Source organism: Cyclopterus lumpus, chromosome 22, assembly GCF_009769545.1.
Source record: "Cyclopterus lumpus isolate fCycLum1 chromosome 22, fCycLum1.pri, whole genome shotgun sequence".
In the NCBI taxonomy this organism is placed as follows: Eukaryota; Metazoa; Chordata; class Actinopteri; order Perciformes; family Cyclopteridae; genus Cyclopterus; species Cyclopterus lumpus.
This window is the reverse complement of record NC_046987.1, coordinates 8565805-8587926: the sequence shown is the minus strand read 5'-3', so window position 1 is coordinate 8587926 and position 22122 is coordinate 8565805. Positions and strand designations below refer to the sequence as shown.

At 42.2% G+C, this 22122-nt stretch overlaps 1 protein-coding gene across 1 annotated transcript in view; it reads right to left on the bottom strand.

The window, feature by feature from the left end:
- arhgef10 (Rho guanine nucleotide exchange factor (GEF) 10) overlaps nt 1–22122 on the bottom strand; it is a 44498-nt gene that overhangs the window by 2842 nt on the left and 19534 nt on the right. The window contains exons 15-27 of the mRNA XM_034525522.1: nt 21728–21820; nt 21046–21216; nt 20150–20295; nt 19325–19509; nt 15544–15659; nt 14277–14404; nt 12864–12964; nt 12506–12627; nt 11638–11724; nt 10592–10812; nt 9551–9708; nt 6074–6216; nt 4141–4315 (exon numbers count right to left, since the gene is read on the bottom strand). Of these exons, the coding sequence (XP_034381413.1) occupies nt 4141–4315; nt 6074–6216; nt 9551–9708; nt 10592–10812; nt 11638–11724; nt 12506–12627; nt 12864–12964; nt 14277–14404; nt 15544–15659; nt 19325–19509; nt 20150–20295; nt 21046–21216; nt 21728–21820 (1846 nt within the window). The remainder of the gene's footprint in view (nt 1–4140; nt 4316–6073; nt 6217–9550; nt 9709–10591; nt 10813–11637; nt 11725–12505; nt 12628–12863; nt 12965–14276; nt 14405–15543; nt 15660–19324; nt 19510–20149; nt 20296–21045; nt 21217–21727; nt 21821–22122) is intronic.

Sequence of the window (22122 nt, the reverse complement as noted above, 5' to 3'; positions counted from 1 at the left end):
GCTTTGGCCCTGATCCTACACCGGAGCACCACTTTGATCTGCACTTAGTCCTGACAAGCAACAGCAGGAGGGCGGAGCAAATCCTGAGCGTTACAATAATACATTTGATCAGCCATTCAGTCTCGAAATAACTCTGAACAGCAATGTGAGTAATTGCCATTTCAGTCCGTCTACATTACCCCTACTGTAATGCTATTGGACGTGTTCTAGTGCCGAAATTCACCAAATTAACATGTTGATGTTTAGGAGGTATAATGTTTAATGTTTCAATTTAAATGATCAGAGGGTCATTAAAATGGTTAGAATTCATCCTGAGTGTTGTATGCACTGAATTCATCCAATAGCTGGCAAGATATCACTAAATGCCATGGTCGCCATGGTCCCCAGAGGGCCTCACCGATCATGAGGAATCGTAACTTCATCTCCCTCTCAATCGTTTCCAAAGAGAAAATCAAAATAAGACAAGTTTTAACCAGAGCTTCTTCCCATTGCAGCAACGGCACGTCATTCAGTCCCATCCTGTCTACCCAGCCCTCGTATCTCTAAAAGGAGTGCATGTTCTCTTATAAGAAAGTGTCTTATCCGTGTTGGGACGTGTGCAACATTGGTGGTGTACAAACAAAGAAGGGCTGGAGGTGTTATTTACTGACCCCCCCCCTGATGTTTGTCTCCCATTAGGCCATGCATGACTGCCTATTTAGGTCACGCAGCAACAGACAAAGGCAGACTAGACCCTCAGCGCAGCAGCCTTCCTCAGACGTCACCGCGGCGCAGTCGCCTCTGATGGAGTACCACTGCTTTGTGATGTGCTTATTAGGGCTTTTTTTTAAGATAGTCTCTCTTTTTCTAACTTTGTACTTTATTTTATGAATGTTTCAGGACTATTTCACAGCTTTTGTACTTGTCCTGATGTGGATCCGTGTCCCACTTTCCTTTTGAAACGGTGGGTATCACCCGGTCCTACGGAGGTTCAATAAAATAAATCCATAGTCCAATAGGGAGCTCTAATTAGATGAGAGGAATAAATATCGAAATATATTTTCTGATTAATACTAAAGTAATGCTTTTACTACCCAATGGAAGTATCACCCAATCGACTACTAAGACTACCAAATTACTCTAAAACACGAGCTGCATAAGATTCTTTAATAAACACGAGCGATGGATTACATTGGAAATTACTGCTATTAGAGCCTATTAGCTAACTGTGTGTTGGAGAATTGCTCCAGCATGCATGAACATGAGAAGGATTACTCCACCCAGAGCATCTCCAGCATTCAACACTGAACCATTGATAGAGGCATTCACACTGAAGACTACGCCCCGTCTCTCCATTTGTGAGCTTGGTCCTGTGCTGTGTGCCAAGACTGCAATAGGTATTGTAATACAATACACCTTCTTAAAAATGTGGACTTCCTTGAGAACAGGAAATCAGAAATCAGAGTATTTCTGAAAAGCTCTAGTATCTTTAGCTTTTGTCTGAGCGAATGTACATCAATGAAGCACAGAATTGCATATGGAAGATCCATCACACCGACTCCAACACATCGATTGCAGGCAGTCCCTCCTGTCCAAACAGTTTGGCTAGAGTTTGTGCAGAAACAGCACATTTTCTAGCCACTGTGGAGCATTCTGGAAAAGCGCATATCTCAAAAGACCACGAAAAGAGCGGCCGACAAGTTCATGCAACTGCCTCACTAAAATACCCAAATCCCAACCACACAATAGTGTTGGTGATTTAAACTGTATACAAAACAGAACGACACAATGCTGTGATCAGAGGAAGTGAGCTCTTAATGGCGAGGCCCAGAGGATGAAAGCTTTTCAGTGTGGTCGTCTGTCCCAGAACCAGCTTCCTCTGCGGTTGCATGGACCCTATTAGCAGCGAGGTCCCAAATCAGGCTGCTCCTATCATTCACATCTGTTTGACAAGGAGGCCTTCCACTTGATACTCTAAACTCTGGGTATCAGAGTGAGATTCTCCCTCAATATCAAGTCAGTGTGGTTACTCCAAACAGCTGGTCGTTACATTTTCACATGCAATTAGGGATTTCCATCAGGAAACTTGGGGTTTATAAATGTTGGAGCCAGTGCTGTTCATAAATGGGTTTTCTCTGCAGACCAAAGCATGTCAGTGCAGCAATGCTGTTAACCATTGCGCCACATTGAACAACTTGTAGCCATGGAGACAGGAGTGGATGGTTCTTTCATGCCGCCTGTATTTAAGCCTTCGCATCATTGGATTCTGTCTTGTTCCAACAGCGAAGTGGTATTCTCCCAAAAGCCAAATTACACGAGATCTGACATTCTGCTGCTGATTTATAGATGCTGCTTGAACTGAGAGAAGTGCCTGATGAAAAGGGCTAACCTGCTTGAGCAGATGTTGCACAACCTCCAGACATTCTCTTTTGTCATTTTGCTAAATGCTTTTGTTGCCTCTCTGAATGTTATTGCTACCTCGCGGCAATAATAGAGAAGTCTCTCTCAAGACTAAATAGAGCAGCGCTGGGTTAATAACAGCCCTCGCAATGAAGCTGAAGATGAGATTGCGCAGAACAACCGCGGGCTAGTCCTCGACTGCACACCACCACACACAGATGGAACCACGGCTGTCATCACAAAGATCAAAACCTAATTTCAGTCAAAGTAAAACCCGGCCTGTGACACTGAAAAAGAGACTGAAAGCAGCAGCAATTGCTCTGCACTAATCCTGACTTCAGAAGGAAAAAACTTCAACCATCTTTTTTCGGCTGCGTGTTTTCTGGGTTAAGCTGATGTAACACAGCAGCTTACAAGATCCAAAGCAGCAGGCCGCCCCGATGACTTCAGCCTGGGACAATTATCACAGTGACAGTCATTTGGTTTAAAGTTTGACTTAAACACACATGGCAGGAAACTGTTGCACAATCACAACCCAGCTGCCTGCCGCACACTGAATACAATGTCATCTACTGTGATGACAACAATCGCCATAGTAACACAACTAATGCCCGGTTTCTGACGGACACCGTACGTTATATATATGACAACTTCAACTTCTCGATTCTTCAGAGCTTCTAAAACAAATATTTGTTCCCTACAATTACTCTCATCTTGTATCAAATCGTCTGTGAAATATGATGTATTTGCATCGCCTCAGCAGATATTACTACCTAGTAATGACAGGTTTACATCTAGAGTGCACAGTCAGAGATCAAAGGTGAACCATTATTACGGAACGATGCAAATAAAGTAGAGGAACAAACTACTCTTCTCGTCTAAATTACTGCTGTTAATCGTAATGCTAGATCTTGTCAAGTAAAAAAATACCTTCAAATACTCCTACATTGTAGTATGTTTGATCTAGATAGCTTTGGTTTGAATTGTCATTACAGTTCATATTTCTTGCCTGCATAACATTCTGATCCACTGAGGTTACTCATTTTATTTCAGCTCTTTAAGTGATGGATGTATTAACATAATAGTGAGTTCCAAAACAAGCTCTTGATCTTTGGGACCATCAATGTTTCAGACAGCTGAGAAATGTTATTTTATGCTGAAATGGTAGCTCAGCTGCAAATAAGCCCTATATTTCAACGTGATGTCATAATTCATGTCTTTGTTTGGTCGGTTATCAAAAATGATGTCTCGTGATTTGTTTCTACAAGTGTTCTGGTCTGATTTTCCCTTTCGACAGCGCCTTCCAGAGCACACAAAGTTTCCTTCAAGCGACTTGAGGTCAAAAGTTTCCTTTATGCAACTCAAGAATAGAGACAAAATGAGAGGTTCCTGATTCACGGTTTAGACTAAAGGAATGCTTGACAAACCTGCCACAACCAGAGCTGTCTGGATGAGCACCTACACAGGCAGCACTCGGCATCACAATCCATGTGAATCTGAATACTTTTTTTTTTTTATTAGTTACTGGAATAAACCATAAATAAGGTTTTGAACCACCTACAAGAAAAGTACAAGCAGTCTAAACAGGCAGCTGTTTTTTGTTTGGCTTGCACGGCTGCTGGATTATTGCAGTCACAAAGACATTCTGTCTTTGATGCTGAATATTTGAACTATAAACTTGGACGTTACTAAATGTATTTTCTAAATTGGTTTATTGTCAGCATAGATGACCCTGGACAGGTGAAGTCACGTATGTCTTACCGGGTAGTGTATTGTGGACTGGTGTGGCAATGTTAATGTCCTGCAGGTGCTCCAGGGTCTCGGTGTGGAAAAGGCGCAGAGTGGAACCTGAGCTGAAGGCGATCCAGATGCCCACCCCAGCCACCACCATGTGGGACACCACCATGCCCTCTTCCTGGTGGGCCTCCAGCTGCCTCTGGATGATGGGGACAGGGCAACATGACAGGCCTTAGGCGTTATCTATTCCACATTCATAATAAATCCAGCCGGAGCGAGGATGTCTAGCAACACAGTAGCACAACCATTATGAAGAAGTGAAATCTAAGAATTCTAAGGACTTTTTCCAGTGGTCATTAGACTAAAACAGAAAAAGTAGTTAGCATGTATGAGTAAACATGAAACCTTTGAGAACAGTAACAACAAATTACACCCTCACAGAAAAACTGAAAGGGACGATTACTTTGTTCAATGAGTTAAATTGTCAGAGACTGGAGCACACCATTGTAATGTTCCAGAATCTGGGCTCTTGTATTGTGTATTAGGTTGCTGTCGGTTTGACAGTCTGCCCATGAGAGAACGCTGACACCCCAAAAGAAACAGCACTGTCTCCTGTCGTTATTGACATTTTAAACCCAGTCTAAACATGGCAGAGGCTGCAGGGCTTCTTATGTTTGCTGTGTGACTAACTAGGAAAAACTAAGCAATCGACCCACAGAAAGTCTGTCTCAGACTGTTTAGACTACAGCAGCACATGTATCGTCAGTGGTTGTAATGTCTGGGACCCTTGATTATGCTCCACCATCCAAATGCTATCAAAAGAGTCACATTTCTACACTAGGCAACACTGTCTTGTGGGGGCCAAATGCACAACCTAAGCTATTCCTCATGCTTAATTCTAAATCATCGGTGCCATCGGATTGGATTCCATGCAAAATCAGACAAAATCATGCAGAAACTCCGTCAGCTCAGACCCCAGCGAACCCTGGACATATTTCTGAGCTCACTGGAGGGAAGTGGAAACCTGGACTGTGCAGGGAGACTGTCAGACTCCTGCAGTGAAATATGTAGTTCCTTGTAGAACCGTTTAATTTTCAATGTGAATTATAATTTCCACCTGTATGTCATTAGTGTGGACAAGAATAGCTCAAATATGTACAGAGTGTCATTTTTTATTCTTTGGCCATGAAGACCAATAAACTGGGCTTTTTCCATCCCCACTGGTTACATAATCTCACCACATATTGCTTTACATGTAGGTGGAGCTATTTTCGAGATATTTGGCAAAGCAGAGCCTGTTCACAAGTGTGTCAGTACAGTACAGTGTTACATTTAAATGTGGCAACAAAAGGAGCATTACATGTTAGTGTAATGCCCTGCATTTTGTTTAGCACACATTTTAACCATTGCCATTTATATTGTAACTATATTTATTACGTACCTTTTTAAATCTAATTCTAATTTTTTTTATTAAATCTCGCCATTTCTTCCTCTCTGTCTCCGTCTCTCTCTCTCTCCTGTTTAACTTACAGTCACCACTCTGGTGCAACCAGAGTCCTCAGTGAGGAAAAGAGAGTGAGACAGGCAGGTGGTCCAACATAATGAGCTTAATGAGGCTAAACAGATTATTAGTGAGAGCATGTCACCGGAACATTACTATTCCTGGAACGATGACAGGTGCTTCCGTTCCCTAAACCAGGCCACAAGACACGTACGGGCAATACCGGTCATATTCCAGACTATGGAAAGAAGAAATCCCAGGAAGGGAAAGGAGGCACCTTCATCTACTTGTAGTTCTTCATATTTGTTGTAGCTGCAGATTACACTCAATGCTTCTTGGGAAATCTTTAATGTTCCTTAAATCCTCAGCCTTCCGGCAGATGTACAAGGGGTATTTACACCACACACACACACACACACACACACACACACACACACACACACACAGGTTATGTACCTCCACACAGTGTGTGTGAGCACTGATGATGAAGACCTGGCCACCTGTTGAAGCCCAGATGTGGTCCTCTACAGCCAGCATGGCCTTCACCGGGAGGACCCCCAGTTTCAGCACCGTGGGCTTTTCGGAGCTCCACAAACCGTCTGTAACAAACAAAACACACAATATTGGCACCTCAGTACTCAAACAATCTGCATTTCACAAAATACACCATGAATACCGACTACATATACATTCAGAAAGGGTCAGCACTGTGCATCTCTTCCATTAGTATTATTTGCAAAGTAAACCTCAAGCAATCTTTCATGCGATAGTTAAAGAAAAATGGTTTACACTTCATAAGGAAGACACAATAATAGACAAAGTCTTTTATAAGTGTCGTCTGAAAAGGTCATCTGCATTTATGGCTCTGCTAATGCTGGGGGAGTGGCCATTGATGGTTTTCACAGCCTTCACTATGAATAAAGATGGGCTGCGAGGCATTAGTCAGAGCTGCACTCTATCCCACTAACGCCTCCTACACACTCAGTTCTACATGTGCCTGGGCACCCACAGTGTCAGCTCGACTGCAATAAAACATCCCATGCAGTGCTGTTATAAATATCAACACATTACATTTATTCAACGTTTATATACACTGGTTGAGATTCCAATCAATGTCGTCATTGAATGAGAGCCAGTGTAGTTGTGGCGGACTGAAAAAAGTTCTACATTTAATACATGTTACATTGGGCTTGGAAATAAATGTGTATAATATCGACACTGTAATAAGAGACTAGATATCAACTTGGATTTTGTTCCAACTGTCCTATCATTTTACTTTACCCACTTAATCATAGCTACATCGCTAATGATTTTGTATACAACAATCTAGATGTTAACATATTTTGTAAAAGCACCAATAGTCAACCCTACAATATCGTTGCATATCGATATCAAAGTATTTGGTTTCTCCATATCGCCCAGCCCTAATTTCACACACATACATGGGATTATGCACCAGTGGCCTTGAAATGGGCTTTTTTTTTTACTCACATGTACTTCTGCTATGAAACGCCCTGTGTGAATACAGACTTAATTTCCTCCAGATACCACATTCCCTTCGCTAATCTAGGCCAGGAAGTGAATGAGGCCTCACTAGTAGTGATGTTAAGAAGAAGGCACAAAGGCCGCTATTGAAGGCAGAGGTGCCACGCAGGGAGAGAGGTTCTTTCAGAGGTACAGTAATGACGGGGGAAGTGAGGGTAATCTCCCACTAAGGGCGCTGGGTGGGATTAGCATTCCAGCAATGCCCTGTGTATATTATTGTAATAATCATACTGTGTAGGTAGATGTACATGAAAGAAAAAGAGAAAAACGGAAAAGGGAAAGGAACAGTGGAGAAAAATAAATGAAAGGAGTGTCAACTTTGCAGTCTTACGTAAGCCTGGCCACATCTCTCCCTTCTCAAACTGTAGCATTCCTTCAAGTCAGTGTCAGCTGGAATAAACGACTCATCACAGTGTGTGTGAGTGTGTACGTGTGCATGTGACCAAACAGCAGCACACAAACCAGACAGTGTACAATGATTAAATAAGCCAATCCTGTATCATATTTTAACATCGCTGCAACAAACAGGACATTATGCACCATGACCTCAACATAAAAAAAAGTAGATGATGCAGGCTGGCGGAATAGAGCGGGACAGAGTTTATTCTCCATCTGTGACGTACGACCTTCGCCGAATGCTTTGCCTCCTTCTTTCTCCATCTCTCACACAGTCAGTCACAAAGGAAATAGGCAGCGTGGCAGAATGAGGCCGAGTGGCCAGCTTCAGTCCACAGTGGGATAACTCGGCACGATGGCTTTAAAGACAAAGCATTTTGATGTCTCGTCACTATTCGCTGCGAGGGTTGTCTTTGAACACACGGCAGCTTAACGTCAAGGAATGAAAGCTGATCCCTTTCCTAGTTCTGTGTGCTTTCTTCCCTGCGATGTGAACCGTGAGTCTACTTTAAATGCTAATCGGGCGCAGGCAGAGACTTTCACCGCGATAAAGTACTTGAGCAGCATTACAGCGCCCACAGTTTCCCTACCAAAAACTATGCAGGATGAGTCATCGTTTTAGCATCCTGTTCTAGCGACACAGCTGTTAATGGGAAGAATGGGAAGATCTAGGGGCAGGATTCTGGTGTTGGAATTAATTTGACTCAGCAGTGGTGATGAATGATGAAAAGCAGCTTCTGAAACCGCCAACACCGGCACGCTCTGTGTCAGTGTCTCATAATTGGTGTGTGTGTGAGAAATGAGCAGCCCTGAAAATTCCTGAACGGTTGCATACGTTCAGTGTGTTCCTTCCAGGCAAACTGTCGCTCAACTGTGGAATGAGCGAGAAGAGTTTTCCACCTGTGTTTCTGTCCTCAGGCCATCCTCCATATTCCTACAATGTATCTCTCTCTTTAGCACACATAAGCCTAGCATTCCAACTTAACAGAAAAACCAAGGTAGAAATTGAGAAAGGGCACTTTAAAGTTCCCCCTGCGGAGATGTTGGGAATTCAGTTTGAGCCATAAGAGCGCATGGAGGGGAAGAAATATGCGCGATTGAGGTTAGTAAAACATGCCTCTAGCAATGGTGGCATCACAGGAGGATAGTGACACCGATACTTATATTTGACAGCCAAGAATCACAAGGAGTCTGTTCTGAAATGTGTACTTCGCTTAACCCACATTGTGACATAGAGACAGAGAAAGGAGGCCCTCTGTTTGTCCAATAAGAGATGGAACAACACACAGAATGTGAAAGACTGTGGGAAGAGTGAGGCTCCGATCCTCTCCTCTGATGCGTCTGCACTCGTCTGGGACGGAAGACATTAAATAGGTCACCGAGAACAGTTTGTCTTCTCCCAGACGACCGAGCAAACGGGAACAGGACCTCAACAGAGGAGAGCCCTGACCTCGCGCTACACAGCGCGCATCCGACTTCTCCACTAACGGCAACCCGGTGACGTCAGAGCAATGGACCACAAAACAACATCTCTGCTCTCCCCTTCTACTCAGTGTTGCCAAATATTTAGAGGTGTCAATTTCGCAAAACAAACTCATTGTGGCACATGAAATGCTCCGCCCATAATTGTAAAAAGTAAACAGATATGATGCTGCCGGCTTTTGGTAGATCCGGTCAGCAGAAGTGTGTTAGAAAGCCACAACAGAGTTGGCGACATTGCTCTTATTCATGGCCAATAGTTACGGTTACAAAACTAAAATATAAAGATGTGATTACCTTTATATTTTAGTTTTGTAACCGTAACTATAATGAAACCAAATCTAATTAACTCAATGAATGCATTTCTGTTTCACACAAGAACAGTAATTCACCTCGTAATTGCCCTAATTATAGCTGTTTAAGAGTATCAACAAACATTACCGAGGAGAATTCAGACTATAACAGAGGAGACACACAAACATTGACAAGTCCCTCCCCTCCCGAAACACACACCTTGTGATCTGGAGTAGACCGCCACAGAGCCGCTGACCAGGCCGACGTACAGACACAGTCTCTTACAGACCAGGCTGGTGACGGTGGACTTGTCTGGGGTGAAGAAATGCTGCAGGCGGACTTTCTTGGACCGTTGGCTGCTCTTATACACAATGATGCTGAACAGGACAGGAGATCAAACTTAATACAGTGTGCTTCTTTTATATACACGGCTATCTGCATGGCATCAATAACGTTTTGACAGGAGATGCAGACATGAGTGCCTTCAGTCATTATTTTGTAGTGTTTGTGTCATTTGAGATTATAACTTGAAAGTTTGAATGACACCTGCAATTTTTTAATCTAAAACAAAAGATTTTACAATTTCCTAAATTCAATCTTTTTTTTATTTGCACAATTCAAACAATAAAATCACTACAGAGATAAATGAATATCACAGTGCAGGAAGAGACAAAAAGCCAACTGGGCTTATTTGAAGCCTCCACCTATATAATGTTTAACATTTTACAAAATTACAAAACATAAAATGAAAAATGCATATAATCAAATGTAATTACACCTATTTTGGGGTTGAAACAACACTTTTACATGCATTTTCTTAGCTTTTTGGGATAACTTGAACAAATCTTTGTTGGTGTACTCACCTTCCCTGGAGCTGGTTTGTCAGAGTATTAAGAGACTTCCTACAAGTCTCTCAATACAGTGCTTTTTGTAAAAGGGAACACCCAGACCCAACATTGCATTATGGGATATTGAAGTTAGTGGACAAGTATCATAAATATACTGACCACTATGTTGGATCTCTCTCTACTGATTAACTATGGTGCTAAATGCAAGAAACACCCTTGTTGTTTAAATGCTGACATTTACAATTAATACATGCACAATTAAAACCTGACATGTATCATTTATGGATGCAGAATTAAAGATCTGTCTCATATTTAAAAGTGTGCATGGTGTGGGTACATATGACTTTAAATGTTTCACAAAACAAACTTGTGGAAAGTTGACACCGTATTTGTTGAACACTGTGTGCTGTACCTGCCCTCCTCCATTCCCAGACAGACACTGGGAGAATCACTGGCCTTTGCTGCATGGTTGTTCTCAGGAATGTTCTCTGCATTCTCCTGAAGTTGTTCTGCAGGGACGTAGGCCATGCAGAGGATACGGGACTCCACATTGAAACACTCAGTCACCTTCGGGCTGGAGCTCTGCATGGCCACGATGGATATCTGGCCCATCTGGTTGGTGCAACTTGCAACCTGAACAAAGATAAAGACAGCTTTTTGTTTTAGGGATACTTTCATTAATAATAAATAAATGATATAGCCCAGTTAAAAAGAAACATCTTCAAGAGATACACAGCATGGAAAGCACAGTATAAGTAAAACAAAGCAAACAGCACTTCACAAATAAGCATTCAACTGAAGTGCTCATAAAAGTATGCATCCAGTTCATGCTATAATGTACCAAATCAGAAGGCAAAACCCAATAAGACCAATACTTATCTAGGACATTAAATCATATTGAAGACAACCAAAATCTAACAGTTTATATATTACTCCACCATTGAAATAACAAGCCAGAGTGATGTTTATATCTTTAACAGACCCAAGGTTTTTCCCTGACAGAAACACGGCATAAGCACTGACTACCATGGTTATGATATTGTTTATTTTCAGAAAAACTTAAGTACTGAATCAATCATTTCCAAACCCCGATTGCTTCTCTCAAGGAGACATTAGAACATTTTGATTGAATTGCAAAAACTTACCATCTGCTCATCCAACACTAAAGCAACACATTTGAGTGAAAAACAGCCAAAACTAAAAGTCAGACTCACTGAGAGAAAAGTTAAATTATCTTAGCTGCTGAAAATAAGTGGGCCGCGAGACCATTTGCCAATATACAGTTGTGAAAGCCCCTCAACATACTTAACAAAATCCTCTCGTCCAAAACGGAGATTTCATGGTTGAGGGGACCATGAATGTGTTCCCCCTGAACTACAATGTTGTGCAGTTGTTGAAATGTAAGCTAACGCCTTGCTTTTTAAAATCTTTATGAACGAAGTAGAAAGAAGGCCTCACCCAGACACAGCCATGGCCCACGACGGGAGTATCTGCTGTGCTCTCTGTGTTGATGTGGGGCTCCGGGTTATGAACGGCACATTCCACCTGTCACAGAACGGCAAGCAGTAAGAGAGGGTCAGGTGAGTAGGAATCCACACGGTAAATTAAACATGTGGAGAGTTAGTGTTAATTAGTGTCAAGATAAAAACCTAAATTCTGCTGGACATAGAGTCGTAGAAACAGCCCACATTACTGTAATGTTTCCAGCCAGCGTCCAACAACAACATTACTCAAATCAATTACAACTTTACTCTGACCAACTGACTACTACTTAGTGGGATCTAACATAAACTACTACTATGGAAACCTAGTGACCCACACGGGGATCGTCGTTAGCCAGCCGCACAATAATGTTTTCGAGCCGGTGGGTAAATCAATGCTGGTGACATATGAATAAATGAACATAAATACAGAGGAAGATTGGGAGAGTTTCCTCCACTTTGGTTTGAGTGTCAGCGCAGACACACAATGTCTCAACAGGTGTGATATTTCTCATCAACAGTAAATCATCTAATACCATCTTATATGTTATGTACCGTTTTACTCAGCCACACATAGCGAAAAAAAGTGATATTCACTGTTTACCTGTTTAGTGCAATAATGTTTACAGTAGCAAGGTGTAGAAAGGTACATGTCATATATGGGTTACCTCTCACTTAGACTGTCAAGAGTTTCTGCAATTACCACTGTGAAATATATTGACTGGCCACACATGTCAGCGCTATAATGTGAGCATTAGCCCGCACCGGGATCAAACCCACAACCGTGGCATTATCGGCACCACGCTCTTCTTTTAAAAATGTTATAGGAAAGAAAAATGTCTGACCTTGAACTCTTGTAGTTTTGACATCACAACAGGCATTTGTCGAAGCAAGAGAGGGTGTTTTTGCTTTTTGATCTGATTCCCATCTTCCTCTGCGAAGAACCAGCCCTGCAGGTTGTCCTCCTCTGATGTAAACCACAAACAGCACTTGATTCAATAATGTACAGGATGCAGTAAGTGTTTCTGACCCACAAGCTATCCGTCATCACAATAAAAGACTCGAGATGACACATTGGAATGGCAATGGATTGAAGAGATAGATAGAAACAAGTCAATTATGTAAACCGCCATATTATATAAATGCGTGCATACACAATTATAATGGAAAAGACAATTGAGCAAGGGGGACATTGTACTGTACCGAGAGACAGCTTGGCCATCTGCAAGTTACTGATCCATGACTGCTTGATGGCTGGGCTGAGAGTATTGAACACTGCACTGAAGTAGGTGGGTTTGCCCGACCTTCCAATAGAGAGGACAAAACAAGAACATTAACGATTAGAACGTAAACACGGTTATATCTCAATCACAAATAGATGATCAATGCATTTCAGGAGATTTCCTTTTCTTGTGCACTCTCGTGACCTTCTTTTTAAAAACTTTGTATTAATTACAAACAAAAAAATCCTCACATTCTGTATGTGGCTTCCATATCACACCGGTGTATTACATCATTTTATATTTACTACCAGAACCAGAAAGTGTTTGTGAACCAAACATGAGAGATGCTTTTCCAAGATTGTACTGAATGAACAATGTGCTGCGAACACTTTGGTAACCATAGAGCCGGAATTTGCATGAACATTTCACTAAGCACTCATGTCGATGTTTGAATATTCTTGTATACACACACACACACACCAGTCCAGTGTGTGAGCTTAACAATTTTTAGGATAAAATACCAAATAGCTTCAAATAAAAAGATCTCTGTCTGGGTTGAATCCAAGCCGAGGGGGCATATGAGTCTTCCCAGTCAAAGAGTGACGAGACAGACTGTGACAAAAGCGATAGAAGTCAATGCCAATCATCGTTTCTATCAGCAGCTCATGTAGGCATCATGTGTGTGTGTGTGTGTGTGTGTGTGTGTGTGTGTGTTTGTGTGTGTGTGTGTGTGGAGCGGGGGAGAGTCCTATCTGAAATGCATCTCTCCTGTCATTGGCTGACTGGTGAGAAGAAGTGTTTTGTGCGTTTTGCGATTGAGGGATCTGGGGAGGAATGACAGAGGCACAGCTGTGTTTCCAAACATACCCGTGGATAATCTCACCGAGCTAAGAGCAGCAGGGATGAGGGATGGAGCGAGAGAAAGAGGGAGAGAGAGAGAGAGAGAAGCAAAATATAGCACTGGGTCCAGAGAGAGAGAGAGAGAGAGAAGCAAAATATAGCACTGGGTCCAGAGAGAGAGAGAGAGAGAGAGTGTGAAAAAGTCATACTATATGCACCCTTGGGGGACCACATGCCAACAATAATAGTGTGTAAATGTGTGACATGTGCAGTTAAGCAACAGCTGCAGCACTGGGTAGCCTTTGGTTGCAAATACTGATGCACATTTCCTCCCCTGAGATTCATGGATCAGATTAGAGCTAGTGGAGAAACTTGTTTATCCAAATATCCAAATGTGCTCCAATACTCTCTCCTAAAGCAATAGGCACCAAGGGAGGACAAAAAGGGGATAAAGACAAACCAAGGATAAACATAACACGGGTGGGGGGGCAATGGACTGGAGACAAAAATAAATTAAAGGATGTGTGTGTGTATGTGTGTGTAAAACACTAACTTGTCATGTTTGCCAGGCAGCTGGAGCTGGATCCTACACTGGTCAGCTGCCCTGATCTCCTCCTCCTTCTTCAGTATCAGCCTCTGGAGACCTGATACCCAATCATGGGCCACTGTGGGGTTCACATTCTGTACACAGGGATAATGAAGGGATAGAAAGAAAGAAAGAAATGGGGAAAAATAAGAAGGAAGAGAGAGTCATTAAATTAAAGGGAGAAGAAATATTGACTGGGCACAATCATGTGAATAGGAATTAAACTATTGTACTGCATTATATTGGACTGTATGTGGTTTCTAGTGCCTTTGCTCCTCCGTATTTGTTAACAGAACAATAACAACTGAAAAGTCCTATATAAATAACTACAATGGACGTTTAACCAAACTGAAAAACGTAATTGCATTATATACTTTGCCTGCCAATCAGTGTCGACTGTCATATAAATTGTCATCAGTTTTGATGGACAAAATGTATAAAGAACATATCAGTATATTTATTATTACAAGACTGTCAGTATCATTTAGGTTAAGAAATGTAGTGTTGAGGAAAACATCTCCGCCCTGCTTCTCTCTTTCCTTTCCTATCCCTCCCTCCATCTCTGGGACACATGTCTCTCTCTGAGAGCCTCTCTGTTACTCTGCTTCTGACAGACCGACCAGCACAGCACCAACACAGCCTCTCACACACACATGCTGTGCTCTGCAAACTAAACGTCCACCCTAAGAGCACAGACAGGCTTGTGTGTGTGTGTGTGTGTGTGTGTGTGCGTGCGTCCACATGATATGAATGGTGCAAATCAAGACTTAAGAGACTCCTTGTCTAAATTGCCTACTTTGGCACATTCCTCAGTTTAAACATTATATGCCTTCATAACAGCCAAGCCCTTATGGACATCTGAGGGGATTTTAAAGGTCCGGAGGTACATGGGAGGAACTTTTGTCTCTGTCAGCTTTTGGTAAGCCTCCAAGAATATTAATAAACAGTGAAACTATTCCAACTCTTTGTCAAAGTAACAAAAAACAAGTACTCGATTATTCATAACAAATTACATTTATGACTATTTATTACCTTTGTAATGATGTTAATGTTTTGTTTATTTGATCTTTTAAATAGCAATTCCCTTTCAGACATATTAAAGTGACGCTGGATTCACTGTGATGAAATTGTATTGTAAAGAAGTCAAGAAGTCAAACTTCGCCCTGGGGACAATGAAGAGTTAAACTGAGGTGACTTTAACTCGGTGCTTGTGTTAGGCGCAGTGACACAGTACCTGGTAATTGCCCTTGAGGCTGCTGATCATGCTGGAGATCTGGTTGACAAGGCTGAGATCATGGATTAGGTTCTGCAGATCTTGGTACAACTGACCGGGGCCCATGTACAGCTTGTCTTCAGAGAAACACAAAAGCAAAATATTTCAAAAACGGTTTCCTTTTCGTTTTTCAGGAATTCACAACTTTTACACTCTGAATACCTTCCAATGGATGTACATCTATGCTGGCTGTACAAAGCTTTAACCAACTCATATTATTAAGGTGCTTTATAGTCTCATTTTCCAATCTCAGATAGCAGTGACTCAAATATTTACAATTCATCTGTGAGCCGGAGAGAATAAATGCACACGAAACTGAGAGGCGGCAGTGAAAATCAGCTGAGACCTGGAAAAAGCAGAGAAAACAGTCCCGTTGTAAAAAAGTAGGATACACCAGCAGCAACGAGTGAGACCAGTCTGATGAGAGAAGCAGTTCAAATTGGACTAACAAAGACAAAGATCAATAAAGGCCGATCAGTCAGTTTCCCACGGGGAGCCGTGACAGCTCAGCAAACTGTGATTCTCACCGATGTTCCCCCTTTGTGTACTTTACTTGTGTTCTTTGTGTACGAATACTGCGATAAGTATGCGGTTAAGTTGTTGCCTCTCAGAATGTTTGTTAAGAAATATCGAACCTCATATTGCTAAGTGATGTGATGCGACTGTTACTGTGTTGTTGTTGTTGTGCCTCATTATCTTTATGGTTATATGAACGCATTTCTGTGTGTGTGTGTGTGTGTGCATATGTTTGTGTGTGTGTGAGTGTGAGAGTGAGAGAGGGAAATGCCTGCCAGACCTTTGATGAGCTGTGTGGTTGTGTTCAGTGCAGCAGCACTTTGAGCACACACAAAGCGAGCTGTTGTTTCCTTTTGATACAAATACTTTGTATTGAGCAAACGGGGAATGCATGTCAGTTGACAAAAATTGGCAACAGACAAGTTATTTATGTCAATCAAATGGCTGAATCAACAAGTGAAGGGCTCTTTCCAATTAAAACCTAACTGCATCACATGACCCATGTTTATGTGTGTATCTGGGAGCATGTACTGGCTCTGTGGCACTCTGAGATTCTGAAGAGTGCCTTACAAATAGAATGCATTATTATTATTATTATTATTATTATAGCAAACGGTTAAACCGCGTCAGTCTTTGGCACCAAAACGACTTTGTTTTCTGCCGCCATTCCACTTTCTCTTCACCCCTTTCCTTACCCCTCCTCCCCCTCCTCCTCCTCGTCTTTTCTGACAATAGCCACAGTCTGCCTGGTGCTCCAACTCCATGGCAACCCAGTCCAGTCCTCTTCTGAAGGTCTTGCTGGCTGGCCATTCAGGGGACACTTTACCCCTGTTTGTGCATCGCCAAAATCCACATTTGTAGGTGGTCTCTGGGAGAATTACTCAAAAATGTCTCCCTCTGAGTTTGGACACGGCCCTGCACACTGAAGCGCAAGCAGAACACAGCAGGCCTCCAGGAGTGTATATGGGTTTTGGATTTCTTTAATGTTTTCATGGTTAATGAGCTCTTATTGTATTTCATTCACTGGATCAAATCATAGCCACCTTTCAATATAACTACAGGTCATGTTTATTTACTTAAACCATCCATAAGATGACATGACAAATGTATTGTTTGAGTGTGTTGCACTGTTGCCTTCTCTAATGGAGCTGTAACCAATTTCTATGGCTCATCCGTCTCAGCAAAACGACTCCGAGGGTTGAATTCAGATCAGGGCAGAAATGCTGAATAAACCTCTCATGTTATATATGCTATGGGATGTCACGCTTGGAGCAAGTGCAACTACAACACTTTATTCATAGCCAGTGTCACACGATGGAGTAGATCTTAAGACTACTTAATATTAATTTGTTGGCATTGTTTAACAGCAGAAAAGTGATTAAACAACGTATTTGTCGACACACCTGTGCATTATCTGTGTTTAAATCAAACAGGAATGTAGTTTAAAGTTGAAAATCTGTAGGCCTGTTATCAGCGTATGATGGGGGTCTGTGCTAGTCACAAATTAGTTGACCATTCCCACAGCAGAAACTGCCACCATGTAACTCATTTAAATCTGGTTCCAACTTCCTGAAGGCTCTTTGTGAGAGTACCAAATGCCAGGAGCCTGCTGGGCAGCATCATAGGAAACACGCCAGTCATTCCCGCAATTACACACTTCCTAAAAACAAACAACATATCTACAATGGACATACTGACTATGAGCAGCCGGAAAAAACATAACTTGAAATGAAGGGGCTGCCTGGTGGACTGATTGCTCTGCAGTGGAGAGACGAAGAGTTGAACTAAGCAGAAGGCCATGAAAAGAGGTGACATCATAGACTGGAGAACCTTTTCATTGCAGGCTGCTCACCGAGCTGCGTTCGGCTGCACACAGTTGACCGAGAAACAATAGTCTCCACTTATTGAAAGTTCCTGGACAACGCACACATTTGTATGCACACAAACCTTCCCAAAGACACACACAAAGCTGAAGCTGTTGGTTGGGGAATAACTAAATCAGAACGAGGGAACTGCGTGAAGGCCAGCAAGATACTGTCATAATACGCCAATGCAGCCCTGCAAAGGTCCTTTAAAAAACAAAAAAAATCTACTTTTAATATAGCTCAGTGAAGTATCAGAGAGAGACTGGGGCTTTGAAAGAAGATGGGTGCAATAGAGAGCGTGACAAGTGTGACTTGGTAAAGGAAAAAGGGTATAACAGACAGATAAAAGAGGGGTCAAATATTTTGAATAGTGGAATAATCAAACATGGCTGCTGGGGGCTGTACACTACAACACATAATAAACACCAATTATTAAATGATAAATGTGACACCTGGCTGCAAAAGACTGAACATTATGTAACTGTATTGCAGATGTTAGATTAGAGGGAGATGGAGAGATTGACAGTGAGAGAGAAAGGGAAGTGGGTTTTTCAGTGGTAGTGATTCCAGCCCACGAGCATCCAACCTCAGCTTGATTACATCAGACCTTTGACAGACCAGGGATAATACAGCATCAAAGCACTCACCCGCCAAGCGATGTGCACTGCCCTTACCTCGGCACATACATGTACACGCAAGAAGAAATCTACATCTGAGAATAAATACAGCAGTGCACCGGCCACAAAAATATACACGTTCGTCATGCCTCTAGTGTGTCTTTTAAAGTGTCTGAGCAGCTGTCTGCGACAGGGGAGAGCGCAGTGGAAAGACTGAAATCATTGGACTTGGACACCAGAGAAAAAATACACATTTGGGCTGGATGGTTTGGGCAAGACTGATGCCATTTTAGAAATGTGAATGTGCTGTAACAACGACAGTCAAATCACTCTGATCACGATAGTATTTGTAATGCTGCAATTAATATTGATAGCTACATATAGCATAGCTAATATAGCTACAAGCTATACTTTAAAACCCTTAGACAACCTCTTATATCCCCAAGTTATATAGAATCCAGCCCAAGCATGGGTATATTTACCCTTATTCACAACAGAAAATGTTATTATAAATGAATTATTAACCAGTCATAAAGCACATGCAGTTAACTGACTGAGGTGTTCGCTCCCATCCCTGAGTCTCAAACCCCCATGGCCTACTTTGCACTCTCTAACAACTCCACTAATTGAACTCTCATACCTTTTCTACCAGACCTTTTGTCCCCAGTTGACAAGGGGAGAAACAGCGCCACAGACAGACATGCCCACCGATTCAAAATAACAGAATATGACACTGGTTCATACTTGGCTTAGCGTTGATGACCACCTTCTCCCCAGAATGGGATGTTGGGTAGCGACTGTTGTCGGCCATGTCCTCGCTGGAGCCAAACTCCAGCACTTCCACGAAGCTCAAAGGCACACTCCACTTGAGAAGGAACTTCTGGTCGAGTGGGGCATTGCCACTGCCACTCCCACTGCCATCCTGACACCTGGACAGAGCAGAAAGAGATGAGGGGCATGTGACAAAGTGGCTCTGGTTCATATTGTTCTTAACATCTTATTTCCAGAAAATAAATGTCTCTTCAACACGCGTGAGGAGGAGATATCATATAATATAATATTGTGTTTTAAAAAAAAGATTGTATTTAGAAAAATATAATAATTTACATCAGTGCCGTTGGAAAGGAGGGAAATGTCCCTCATCTAGAAAATATTTTTTTGTACACGTCAGTGCATGTTTCCCAGAGGCAGTATGTGGTGACCATACAATTACAGGACAGAAGCTGAAAAGCCCAGGAACGGGGCTCTCCATCCCTCTTGGCTGAAAAGCAAACCACAGCGGGTACATAGGGGTCCAAACCCACAGATTCAGTGTGGTCAAAAGTCACCCAAGGTCACCAATATACTTCAGTTTCATTTCAATTTAGGTTATTTTAAGACAGATTTTTACTGTCAGGAAATCTTGGTTACATTAAACATCTCCTTATGTGAACTATGCAAACGAGACCACAACAAAAATATACACACGCACAGCAATTAGTTTCTACATTTTTTAAATAGTATATAGGAGAAGGTGCAAATTAAGCTACAGATTAAGAACCCGTCCGTCTGGTTTGCGGGCACTCTTACCGGATATTGGGTGTGGCACACATGAGGACATCATTGAGCAGGAAGAGGCGTCTCTCCTTGGTTTTGATGATCTCACCACGCTCATTGTAGACCGTCTCCACCATGTCGTCTGAGCGGATCAGGTAGCGGCTGCCATTACTCAGAAGCTGAGGGATAGGGATGATAAGAGATACAATGTGAAGTTACAATGTAACGTAAAGTAAAGTTTTCAGCTAACAGCACCAAGCTCAGTGAAGAAAAGTAGACCACACAGAGACCAAGAGTATTCACATCTCACCAGGTGTTACTGGTTCACACAAGAAAACAATCCTGATGCATTTCAACCTATGTATCTTTTTACTTTGGGTACCTTTGTCCCATATCATCTCGCTTCTCCTTCCCCCATGTTTCCTGTCATTCTCGCCTGTGAAACCATCCATTTTGGGTAACAGCATATAATGTGTGGCTATCAACAAAGACTCTCGACAATATAGGGTATCCTGTAAACACATGTTTCTACACAGATGCCAGAGTGGGTGGCTGCAGATAACAAATAATTACACCTTGGAGAGAGCTGGTATTGTGTGCATATGTGCAAAGCCATGCGCTAAGAATATGCTATTCAGGCAAGAGAATACTTGAAAAAAATGTGAAGCTCAAGTGCCGGATGGCCACCCACACTGGGACAGAGAGAAAGGCCACAGCATATGCTAAAAGACTTGAACAACATCAGCTAAGATGTGTGTACTGACGGAGCAGTGAGTAAATCATCAACTCAGACCAATCTCATCCAAAAAAATGAATACATAAAAGCACATAAAAAAACCTCATGTGTCAAGAACGCAGACTCCATTACGCTGCAGCATCATGCAGGACGATGATTTAAATCACAGACATGCAGCTCAGGGCACACACACCTTGTTGAGGTAGCGTTCGTTCATGGCCTTTGCAATGTGACGGATCTCACAGCGCTGGTCGGCTTCCCTCTTCTTTTCGTTGAGCTTCTCTGCCAATGTCTCCAGTTCGGCCAGGGCCATCTGCAGGGACAGACGGTCTGCGTGGCCCACTGGTGTGTTCTTCAGCATGTCCTGATGAGGAGGCACAGACAAGCCACACTTTAGGTCATCATTCGCTAATTATACCCACTGTGGACCAATCTCCAGTTTTTTTGTTTTTTTTACAGTTTCATAAAAGAACAGTAACCCGCACAACTATCCATACATCTGCATAATTGCATCCAACAGCATTTGAGAGCATGCTTTCTCTTCTCATCAATTTGTCTGTATCTATAGAGCACACATCCTCATGACGGATGTGTTTATAATCGAACCAATGCAGCCAATAAACTGCTCTTGTACATATTTATACAGAGAAAATAAAGCAACCCAGTGTCCTATATTTTTCTGTAGCAGAGGAAAAGTCAATATGATTAAAAGAGATCTGAGGAAACCATTTCCCTTGACCCCCTCTTTGAAGAAAGACCTTTGAAAAACAAAGCTTGATTTATGTGTGTGGCGCTCCCTCTGCTGGTCACTGAACATACCACACTGTTCCGCATACTGCAGTTAGAGATTACTTTAAAATAAGAATTCATCAAACCTGAAGGAGCAGAATGAACTGTGGGAATCTCTGGATGGGTTTCATCATCAGGCCGTACAAAGTCATCCGGTCACTGCTGGTCTCCTGGCGGTGCTGGAGGTGAGAAGACGGGTTACTGCGGTGTAGTGAGAAGCGATGCAATAGGACTGAAAAGCATGCCAGCAGGGTACAGAGTTGTATTTACCAGGTTAATTGATGTACTTTTGAGTAGAATTATTTAGCATTTATGTATGTATGTATGTATTTAATGTACTTGTTTGCGGTCTTTAGCGATAATTCACCTAATGAATGTTTAAAACAGTTACAGATGCTTTTTTTATGAAATGCACAATTTAAAAATGTTAAAGAAAACAAAGACAACATGCATTCATGACACTGTTTCCACGTTTTTCTCA